Genomic DNA, 11,584 nt, shown 5'->3' with positions numbered 1-11,584 from the left:
ATTTAAAACTCACGTCAAGCTGATAAATAGGGTGTAACTGAGATAAAGCACATTTATTCTTAAACAAATAAATGTTCCATCCGCTGCATTAATGTGACGGCATCCTTGACGCAGTCAAATCTGTTAGTCACTTGTCAGACGATTCGGATGAGGTGTCATATCCTTTAAATACCACTGACTCGATTTTTGTGCCACACTTCTCGTCCCCAGTTGTCTTCGTGTTATAATATATTATATTATGAATGATCATGCATTATAATTTAACGTGGTGCTGCAAAGCTGGAGCCGTGTGTGTATAAATGTTTCACCGAATATTTTGTATATGAGCTAGACAACTCAAAATTGAGCTAAATAAGAAGATCCAGCACACTGACTGTTTTATTAGCAAACTTTAATCATTTAGACAATGCACAATTCATCAACTACCCTGATCAGCGTGCTCAGTTGAGTAAATTGGATTGCTTAAATACATATTTTTCTAAATTCACTATATTTGGTGTTATAAAAACAGACAATATATATTTATTATTAGAACCATTGATAGCAAACATATAAAAGTACTATTGATGAAATATTTTTCTCCTTTTTAAACTCAGCTCAGGATGATGATTTTTTTTTTTTCATGGTGCATAGAATTCATACAGCTCATCACAGTCTCAAAAAACAAACATTTATTACACAACCAGTGGCAACACAAGACAATTCATGCAGAGAGCATTAATTCACAGTTTTCCCCCATTTGATGCACATCAACTCTCTTCTCTTCTTCATGACAGACATTTTATTCATATTCACCAAAACCAAAATCCAGAGAGGAGCAGTAATGGGACTCGTGACACCTAAGTGCATTTTCCTTCTAGTCAATAAAAAATGACAGATTAGGCAATGAAGGTGCTTTCAGTCGCTGACAGCACCAATGGAAAAAGGGTTTTAGGATTGCATTTAATATTTTAGTCAATTTATGTTGGTCAGTATGATGGTACTTGGAGAGTATTTGTTTTTTTTTCTTTGGAGGTACACATTGCAAAAACAAGATATAACCACTAGTTTAGATCTGCCATCATATACATCACATATTTGATTTTTTATTTAAAGGATCTGTTATAAATAATTTTGCAAGATGTTTCAAAAAAACGGTTCAGCTGACTTTCAGTTTCTGAAAAAAAAAATCACACCATTCTCTACATTATCATACAAACCTTAACCTGCTTTGGTTTTGTTTTTTTATCCTGTCTCACACTGATATAGAAATATTTTGTTTTCTCACTAGCGTGTCCTCTCCCAACAAACACAGAAAACTCAATTGTTGCTTGAACACTAAATTGTAAAACAGAGTTTGGATTAAAAATAAAGCTGGCTCAACCTTACGTACTACATAGTGTATATTAGTGACACAAGTTTCATTTGGCTTGCATCGAGAACCAAATGTTGAGAAATTGAGAAAAACATTCATATTGATATTAGACATAATTTGTCTTGTTCTGGAAAAAAAAAGTAAAACAACACAAATTAATTTATACTTGATTCAGAGTCATGTGCCTGGTGCACATCCGACAGACAGTAAATTGAGATTGTATAAAAGTTTGCATTTTGAACACGGTCAAATCGTTGTTTGAAATTGTAGAAAATACGGTGCCAGTAAAACCTGCTACGACCGAGGACAGTCCTTGTCAGATGGCGCTACAAAAAGAGAGAGTACAAATAGATAACTGAATGTTACGCCAAACAAACCATGCAGATTAGATAATCAAATGTACAATATGGTAAAGATTTGCTATAATTAAAACATTTCTATTTTCAGATATGAGGAAAAATCCTGGGGTTGGATATATTTTTACGGAATAATTGACTGGAATGTAATAAGTTTTATTTTCTTCCATCACTGTCCAGCACAGCAACACTTTGTAAGCCACTTTTGTCCTGTACTTTGGTCAGTGCCCGAAACAATAAAACCCGTCCTTAATATGCCCCAAATCAAATACGGGTATCAAAAAGACAACAATACACCTACGCTAACACATCCACAGTAAATATGAATATTAAACTCAGGAATATTATTTATTATAACGATTTGTTAGTCGGGTTGCAATCGTACCTTTTTTGTCCAGTTTGTATTTCTCATTTTAGGATGGGTAAAATAAAATGGTAAAGCCAAAATAACACAATTTTTGAGTGATGGCATCTACAGCAATATTGGATAGTCATATATAATATTTAGTATTGCATCTGTAAATGGAGGCTACGGAAATTAAATTAAAATATACACTTATGTACATAATTTCATTTTAGGGGGGAGGAAAGGCACCCTGAAACATTTTTCCGCGAGCTGAAAACAAACCAGTCGTAAAAATCGGAATTATGCTTAGAAGTAATGGTTATTACTATTTTTACTGACCTTAATATTGTCCACAAACAATGTCCGTAAAAACCAAACGACTCTCTGATGGAAGTGGATGGCTAATACCAGAAAATATTCAAATGTTATGTGATAAATATATTTTTTTTTTCCTAAAAAACAACCTCATCTAGTTATACTAACGCATTGGATATAATAATGATATGGTCCTACAGCAAAGGGAGAGTAAACACTTTCAGTGCAAGTGACAGCTTATTTGACTTCAAAGCTACAGAAGGAATACTAAGCACACTTATGGTTCAAAATTTCCTCTTGCGTGCTTATCCACAGCCAAAATATAAAACCGATTTTGTTATCGTTGTTTGCTTGTTTTTACTTTGTACATAGATTTTCATTACAATGTATTTTCTAAGATAATATAGTCTGGTATAGCACCCTTCATCAAAAACAACAACCTTGTCGGAACTGCTCTCACAAACATCAACGTCATTTCTTTTGCAGTGTTCAAATTCTGAAAAGCATGTATTTTTTTTTTTAATACTGTCTTTTAAAACGTACAGAGCTGTTTAAAAAAATCCATCGACACCACTGGTAAATCACAGATAATAAAATAAGTGTCCTTGGTGGCTACAAAGTACACAGTGATTATTTCTGTCAACACTTAAAAGGTTGTGCTTTAGTTAATGTTTACAAAAATCTCATGCTACGTAAATCATTTTCAATGGTATATATAATGATTGGTAATATTGTGTAAGAATGCAATTTGCTCGTACTGTTCATTTTCAACGGAACAATACAAACAATGTGACATTGCTTTTTTTTTATTGGTTAGCGAAGGGAGCAAGAATGTCGATAGGAAGACTGGAGTTGTGAGTGCAACACAACGAGCAAAAATGTCCTTTGCTCGTACCTTCACGATCTACTAGGCTACAGTATATATTTTATTTAAATGTCCTTTGCATGTGTCGCTTGAATGATGCCATGTATGTTAAACCAAAGGCAGGTTTAAACAGTTAGCCATTTAATTGTTGACTAGCTCCAGTGAAGTCGCCATTAATGCCATATAAGCCTGATTATTTTTTCATTTATCAGGTGGAGCGGCTCAAGGGAGATTGTCACAATACCACCGCACCAAGTCTTTACTAAAAACATGGTTATTGTGTTTGGCAACTGCACCAAGGGAGGAAAAAAAATGACTTTGATTAAACAAATCATGCTTCATGATCACGTATGGGCCTGAATCCATCAGTCACTCCTTATTAGGTATGGATGCTCCTTTGTAGAAAACATTCCGGGTGATATCCGGACTGCTTCCTCTCTCTGGAATCAGGATGACATTGTGGCCTTTTCGCCGAAGTGTGGATTCTCGACTGGAGGGTATTTCTGAAGCTGTGTCTCCAGATCCGGCCCCACTAACATCTCCTGGAGTGACTCTAATAGTAGACAGGCTTTGATTATGGAGCTTCTGCTCTGGTTGGCTTGTATGAACAGTAACGGTGGGCGGGGTGACAGAGGTGGTATAAGTACGCTTCCTGTCAATGGAACCTTCTCGTACCGAGTCTGAGCTTTCGGAGTCTCTGTTGAGATCGTTGAGATCGAAGGATTGCCTCAAACTCCCGCTTCCTGTGCTCCCGTGCCCTACGACAGCTCCATTGCCGTGATCCAGAGATCGCCAGCGCCACGATCCACTTCCATCATTGGAAGGAGCTTGGATGACCGGTTTGTTGTTTTCAGGGTGTGCTTCTATTCGGACGATCGCTCCGGTGCTGCCTGAGACACTTCCTGCGGTACTGCCCAGAGAACTGGGTCCTGTGGTGCTACCTGGATCCTTGTCAGGATTAAGAGCTCTGTAGTGAGCTAAACCCTGGGAACCTGCGACAGTGCTGCTTTCATCCAAGCTTTTGGAATGGGTCTGAAGGAGCCCTTGCTGTTTCGACATAGCGATCACTTGCATGATTCGAGGCTGGGCTTTCTTCCCTTCGTCGTTAGTCCTGCAAATCGCCGTCTTCTCAGCAGCCCTTTGCCAATTTCCCTGAACTGTGCCATCTCCTGAAGAATCTTCTCCTCCTGTTTTTGGGGAGGTATTGTGGTAATTTTCATGTGATTCTTCCGGAATGTGGACCAGTTGTGAAGACCCGGGTCTCGGTTGCATCAACATTCTGGTTCCTCCCGTTATACCACTGCAGTTACTCGGCAAGGTGGTACTTGCTCCTGTGGCTAGTTTGGACAAATATGCGTGAGCTTCAAAACTTGCCTCCAGACCCATTGCCGACGGTTCGGAGCTGGATCGGACCTCCATGCTGCCGTGGTGGTGAGGATGCTGAGAGGGCTGAACAGGTAAGTCTGCTGAAGGGGGGAAACAATCGGGCACCTGGAGAGTGCATTTATGGTTGTTTTTACTTTTCCACTGGGACAAAAGCTGCTTTGAACGGCTCGAATCCATGGAGGCGTGGTGAAGGGTTGCAGCGTGACGTCTGGCCGCTTCCTCGTACGCCGCTATGGCCTGCGGTGTGTGGACGCGAGGGAGAGTATGGCTAAAGGTCACTACGGTTTCTTTGCTGCGTGGGCTGTGGGACGAGAGCCCATCCGCATCCCTGCCTGAGCACTTCATGCTATCATCGCCCTTCTGTTGCGGAAGACCCCGATGCAGAAGGCCTTCGGATTGGGAGGCGGGCAGGCCGGGTTCCACCGATGCGCTGGCTTTCATTTGCAGGTGATGAAGGACTGCTTCTTGGCTAATGTGTGGTAAGGAGCAGGTGGGGCAGTGAGGCTGGGAAGGGAGACTACTGTTCTGCTCTTCATTTGGGAGGAAATTTCCAACTGCATACAAACCCTGGCAACACATCAAAATATTTCACGTAGGAGACATTGAGTAGCTTGTCAGAACCATTACTAACACTGCCAGCATATCAAAAACTGGATTGGCTGAAAGTAAAACTTTTAAAAGAATGAAGCAAAGTTTTTTTTTAAATGCATGTTTTAATCTCTTTCCAGAGAGAAGCTGGACAATTGCAAAGAGAAACTAATAAACAGGATTGCAAAGACTTACATAATGAACACGTGCAGCACACACTTATTAAGCTCTAAAAATTTAATTTGGAAAAATAGATAATAGGACTTTTGTCGGGCAGAACTATTTCTGCAGTGACAAATCTACCTTTATATTTATTAAAACAAAACATTTATTGGGGTAATCATCATTCCTTTACATTTTGTCATGGCGATTTCTGCAAAAAGGTTCAGCATAAAACAAAGCTAGTGATAACCTAAGACTTTTGCATGAGTATTTTTTTATAAATATTTTTATAAAACATAGGAAGACTCACCAGGTAGACAGCAATGGCTCCACCAAGCAGAAATCCCAGATAGACATCAATAGCATGGTTCTTGTACTGAATAATCCGAGTCAGACCACAAATAATAGCACAGATGATGAAGGAGAAGACCAGCAAGGGCTTGAGCAATTTGGATGAGTCTGTCAGTGTGCTGTTGAAGTACATCTGTTGACACAATCACTTATGTTCATTCTGCACCAAAGTGTGTGATTAGATTAAACATTCAAAACAGCCAATGGGGAGAATTTTTATATTTGCATTTGCATCAACTCACCGAAACATAGACAGCTGCAAAAGATGCCAGAGTAGCGTGCTGGGACGGGAATGATTTTCTGCAAAGGATACAAAGATAATTCAATGCAAATCATTTTTAAAATGATTTTAATTATTCATGATTTCAAGCTGACCTGCCCTGGTTTATTGCGACAGCATCCACCCCGGAGCAGATATCGTCCATGATGTAAGGGTTCTGCTCACAGCTGATGTTTAGAGTGGTGTAGTTGGGTTTACAAACTGTGAGGAAATAGGGGGCTGGGTAGCCCGTCATCAGCTGGAGGATGTCCGTGATCAGGGCGGTCGCACAAAGACCAAATGCATGAACACCTGTGGAAAAATCACAAGTGTCAACCTGAAAAGTAAAAACAAACCAACAGTGCACGAAGAACCATACCAATAAAACGAATTGCTCGCCGAATGAAAGAGTTGAAGTTGCAGCCAGCTGCGTTGATGTTCGCTTCTGCTCCAGATCGACTTTTTCTTCGAGAAAGACAACAAAATAGGATGGCCTCCCCGATCATGATCTGTAACACACTTGGTTAGTCAAGATCTGGATAAACTTATAGAATTTTAAAAAATGGGATAATGCTTAATGAGCAAGCCAGTAATGATTTGACTGGTCATACCGTGATGGCAGGTCCGGCAAAAGCCAAGCTAAGGAGCATCAGCAAGGGGATGACCTCATGATTAGGGTCAATGTAAGGTAGGCTCAGACTGCGGTCATGACAGTTAAAGCCAGACTTCACTGGCTTGAACAAATCTGTCCACTCCAGGAAGTACAAACTGACCATAGACGACACCAGGATAGGCAGCTAGAGAAGAAACACAACAGAGGCAGAAAATTGAAAGCATAAAATGTCCGGACAAAAATGTCAAGAGGATAAATATAAGGTTACCGAGGTGCTAAGTGCTACAAATGTTCTCCATAACGCTATGCTTCAATGACAAAAGTAATTTGATTTGATAATAAGGCTAGAGGCATGGAAATTAGATTTAGATTCGATTGATTGAAGTCACCATGTGGAATTTAATTCCATTTTATGTACAGGCTGAATTACAGCTACCTTGCGGCACTTTTCGTAGATGGCCTTTTCCATGCTCAGAATGTTCGTTCACTGTTTTGATGGTAATTCGTTTGAAGTGCTCCATTCCCCAGGTGCTGCTGTGTGGGTGTATTTATGTGGACCTGAATGTTTGCGGAACCCCGCATGACTTCTTTACTTTCAGTCTTTCTTCAGTTTGCATCTTCTGAGGATAGTTTATAAAGTTTTCCATGAACAGAAGACTGTAATACAATTCACCGATTAATTGACAGAATAATCGAATAGTAAAATTCAAATAAAAGTAAAATTCTACATCATCCTTGTACTGCTCACTTTTCTCCATAAAGTGTATCCTCACACTGCAAAAATTCTTTTAAATAAATGTTAATTTAAGCCCATGAAATGTTTAGCATCATCTTCTGACTGGCAATTATGTGGATAGCAATTGACGTTGTGTATGAGAAGAGCAAACGAGCAGTTCAACACGTTTGTGTCAGCCTTTCAGTGATTGCAAGGGGAGATCAGAGAAAAGACACTGGCATTTGAATAATAGATGTGTAAAAATGGAAATGGGGCTCCATTGGGCCTTGACTAGAAGTCATTTTGGCAGGGACAGAAGCAGGGATAGATATTTACCTCTCAAAACTTTGTTCCGTATTGATCAATTTAAATCCCTTTCAAAACATGCAGTAGAAATTATACAAAAAAAAATCAATGTTTCTAATTCAATTTAAGTTAATACGTGATTACAGCAGGATGCTGAAGTTGTAGAGGACGAGCAAATATTTTGGATCAAAAGATTTAATAGAGTGATTGGAATGAATTAGAATTCATGGCATCAAACGACGGAGTTCCGAGAGAATGATTCGAATGAGAATGAGGAAACAGTTGCTCATCTGTAAGGACTGCTACTTAGGAGACAGAGAAAGCTTTCATGGAAAGACGCTAGTTTATATCCTGAGTACTTTTGATGTGCTCATGAGCAATTCCTTACGCTACACTAACTCATTAAATAAGAAAATGAAAGCTTCAAATCAGTTTGAACCACTCCTATATTTTCTCTTCTGTTATTGCCTAATTTAGATTGTACTGTATTGATGGTTCAACTATTATGTAACCTAAATTCTTGCTTACATTGTTTTTTTTTCAGCCACTGCATCCTAAATCTGGTTGATCTCATTTTAACAATACTTTAGAAGTCCCAGGACTCCCCCGGTGCAAATGGGTTTCCTCGAGGCTCTGCTTTCCTTTTTTTAATCATCCTCCCACTCAGGCAAATCCTCAGAAAATGTGTTGGAGAAATTATGCTTCAGTGTTACACAAATGACACTATTCACACATATTACAATCGATAAAACTGAGCTTCTGAACATGATTTCTATTTATACACGATATACAGTTTATGTTATATATAAAAACATTATATAAATATATATGAAAGAGGATTGAGCTGAATCGTCTATGATCGCCTAAGCTCTCTGTCAACTAGTGACCGACTTAAGAATTAGCTGGAGTGGGTATAATTTTATGTGCAAGTGGTATAATTCGCCAAGCAGAACTTTCAGCACTGACCTCATTTTGATAAGGCTACTTCTTCTTGCAAAACAATACAAGGCAAGGATACTTAAGCAATTGCCTACTAAACCCTCAGAGTTCCTATTTTACACATCTTTGTCAACCAAATGAGAAGATATAGAAAAGCCCCTTTGTGTGAAATATAACCAAAAGAGTCATGCAACATCTATCGTACAGCATTAGAGGCAAATCTATAATATATGACAGCAGTTAGATTGTCGAGCCACGGGCCACTGGTGAATTAGAGCATGCATAAATTGTCAAGCTGGAGAAGAGAGGCAGTCACCACAAGCTACAGTACATGAAATCTTTTTTAAAGGTTGTTTTACCATCAGATTTGAAGTGGAAGCAATTCAATTGACGTATTCATTGTGGCTTTCTGCTCTTGTCCTCCGGAGCTAGGTGTGTGAAACTTTTCATTGGGAGGTGGTGGTGGTGGTGGGGGGGGGGACATTACACTTATGTTTGCACTCAAAGTGACTCATGACTGAACCCACGTGTGTATATTACAAATCAATAAATAATGAAATGAACATATTTAACTGATCAATCATCTTTTTTAAAAAGGATTTTATAATAAATGTTTACGGTTTATATTTATGCATCACACAATAAAGGGGAAAATATTTTTCGCTTCTGCAGACTTTAAATGCATTTTGTAAGAATATATGGAAAAGTAAATATGTCCTATTGGCTCATATCATTTCAAAGTGCATAAAAATGATACCCTCCCCCCAGCATCCTCTACCTGGCCTTGACTTTGACACTTGTGCCCTCGACTCATGTTAAATCCACTCGTGTTTCTATTTTTGACTGAAATGTAATTTCCTGCAAATGCCGATGAGTCCCTAATGAACAGTTTGGCTTTTTTTTTTAAAAATGCCGCTGCAACATAAACTTAATCTTATATTCTACCACACAATTGACGTGTTATTTTTTAATGTTAGGTCTAGAAACAGCAGATCATTTAATTTCGACGTTCCTGTGTGTAAAATCTGGACGATTTTTATTTGACCTACATAAGCCAAATGATGGCACACGCTTTTCAATGTATACATAATCCAATGAACAAATGCATTGACCCACCTCAACGAAATAGAAACAGGGGAGCAGGCTGACACTGTCCTTGGTTTGAATTCCTTTTTCTCTTGCAGACATGGCCAGACCTCCAGACATCGACACGGATCCGAGATGAGGCACGGATGGCTCTGCTTGCCGATCAGGAGCGCTCCATGCCCTTATTTCTACATGCAAGCTCTGAACATATCTTCCATATGCTGCAAAATGCCAAATCAGTCTGCAAACCTTTCTTTTTGCTTTTCCCCCCTTTTATATATGATCTTTTTTGAATTAATATTATCTAGCTAGAGGTTCAGTTCCAAGCATGTTCTAAGCTGGAAAGCAAGCAGAGCACGGACGCGGTGACAGGAGGATCACCAGAACGCGCATGCGCACTGGATCTAATTTTACAGCATGTTTCACTTCGTGATGGGAAGGTTGAAAATTTAATACGTGTCTTACTAATTTACTTAATAACCTCCATTAGGGGAAAAACAGTCGACTCAGCACTCCTTTTAATTGCGTCATCATGCATGACCAGAATTTTACATTCTCATGTTGGAGTCCACATTTGTGTGCTGCACAGACAAAAAGTTCTATTTTCACCTCAAATAAAGGTGTGCACTAAAAAAATCCTTAAAATCACGATTGCGTGGTTCTGATTTGACTTTTTAGCAACGAGTTAATAATCTCAATGTGTTTGCTGTAATTGTTAAGAACATATAATATGATGCACAATGGGGGACTTTTTGCAAAACAATTCAAAGAGATCATATGAGGGCATCACAGAATTTGGAAACACACGAGACACCTGTTGAAGGTTCCATGTGTGGGGATTTATTTTTTGGAAATGCCAAGTTACTTTTTGCAAAAGTGCGGTGTGCTGTGTTTCCCCCAGATGGCACTAATGCCAAGTGGATGGAGCAAACAGGGGGATTCTGACTATACATGATTTCCTAAAAAAAATAAAAAAGGTTTCTAATATAACATCATAAACATGTCAGGTACCTTATGAAAGATCATCAAGTCAAAAAAGGGGTGGTCTTTCCCTCATCATTATTTTTATTTGTATTTTATTAGGAATTGCAAATAAAACAATTGTATAGGCACATTAAACCGTGTGGAGTGCACCAAGGCTAAAAAAGTAGTTTTTGAAAATCTTGTTTTGAATCATCTTCATTATTAAAGTGTCCTCGCTGAATATTGACATTCAGTGGGAACAGCTAAAAAGGAGCATCTTTTATCATGGGATGCTTATTTGAACACAAATGATGCAGCCACAAGGCAAAATCAGGCTGTCTTCAGCGTTCGGGTTGTTGCCATGGTGACTGTGATGTGAAATAAAGTGCTTGCTATAGTGGAGTGTTTATGCGTGTTGACAAGAAAAGGGTTAGGTGAAAATATCATCTTTTGCACTCAGAAGTAATTGATCACAATTTGTTATATCTGTTTTTTCCCGCAACTGTGGCCACTAGCAATAGATAGAAATAATAGAATTATTAAATTAAGATATTATCCAGTGTAAATAATGCATTTATGTAATGCTTTTCTGAATGCTTAAAGTTGTTTTACATTAAATAATAAAAATGATTTGCCTGTTTTTCTGGGTTGGTCACGAGACATAAACAATGCAAACCTAAGGGTATGTTGGACGCTAATGCCCGTCGACAGCAGAGGGCGCTAGAATATCAAAATGTTCTTATATGGATCAAGATGGGTGGAATAATCTGTTTATAAGTGTTATTCCAGCAAAGCAATATTTCTCAGAATAATTTGAAGTATTTGCAGCCTACTAGGAAGTAACTTCCTTTTTTTTCTTCTCAATATTGGAAGAAAAAAAATAATTTGAGGTCGTGGCATGAGACAATAGCACATACACAATAAATGAGTTCTTCAACATCACTAAGTTAAAAGGCTTTTAGACTTATCTGAAATTACCT

The 11,584-nt window shown here is 38.6% G+C and overlaps 1 protein-coding gene across 1 annotated transcript; it reads right to left on the bottom strand.

Moving 5' to 3' along the window:
• Positions 1-360: 360 nt before the first annotated feature.
• On the bottom strand, positions 361-10,136 carry plppr4b (phospholipid phosphatase related 4b). Its single transcript, XM_088363978.1, has 7 exons — positions 9,672-10,136; positions 6,594-6,779; positions 6,362-6,491; positions 6,099-6,294; positions 5,966-6,023; positions 5,683-5,856; positions 361-5,189 (listed from the first exon to the last, which is right to left on the bottom strand). Exons 1-7 carry the CDS (start codon positions 9,759-9,761, stop codon positions 3,606-3,608), a joined length of 2,418 nt encoding a protein of 805 aa, XP_088220104.1. The 5' UTR covers positions 9,762-10,136; the 3' UTR covers positions 361-3,605.
• Positions 10,137-11,584: the final 1,448 nt, after the last annotated feature.

This window comes from Syngnathus floridae, chromosome 20, assembly GCF_059516105.1.
Source record: "Syngnathus floridae isolate MCC-2025c chromosome 20, RoL_Sflo_1.0, whole genome shotgun sequence".
Taxonomy (NCBI): Eukaryota; Metazoa; Chordata; class Actinopteri; order Syngnathiformes; family Syngnathidae; genus Syngnathus; species Syngnathus floridae.
Note: the sequence above shows the minus strand (reverse complement) of the source record. Positions and strands in the feature narration are given on the sequence as shown.

Bases quoted from the DNA above. Each gene is read 5' to 3' on its own strand.
- plppr4b (XM_088363978.1), bottom strand. From the start codon at position 9,761: ATGTCTGGAGGTCTGGCCATGTCTGCAAGAGAAAAAGGAATTCAAACC. The intron at 5,857-5,965 runs GTGAGTTGATGC...TTGTGTCAACAG, and splicing joins TTGCAGCTGTCTATGTTTCG to ATGTACTTCAACAGCACACT. The intron at 5,190-5,682 runs GTGAGTCTTCCT...ATGTGTTGCCAG, and splicing joins GAGCCATTGCTGTCTACCTG to GGTTTGTATGCAGTTGGAAA.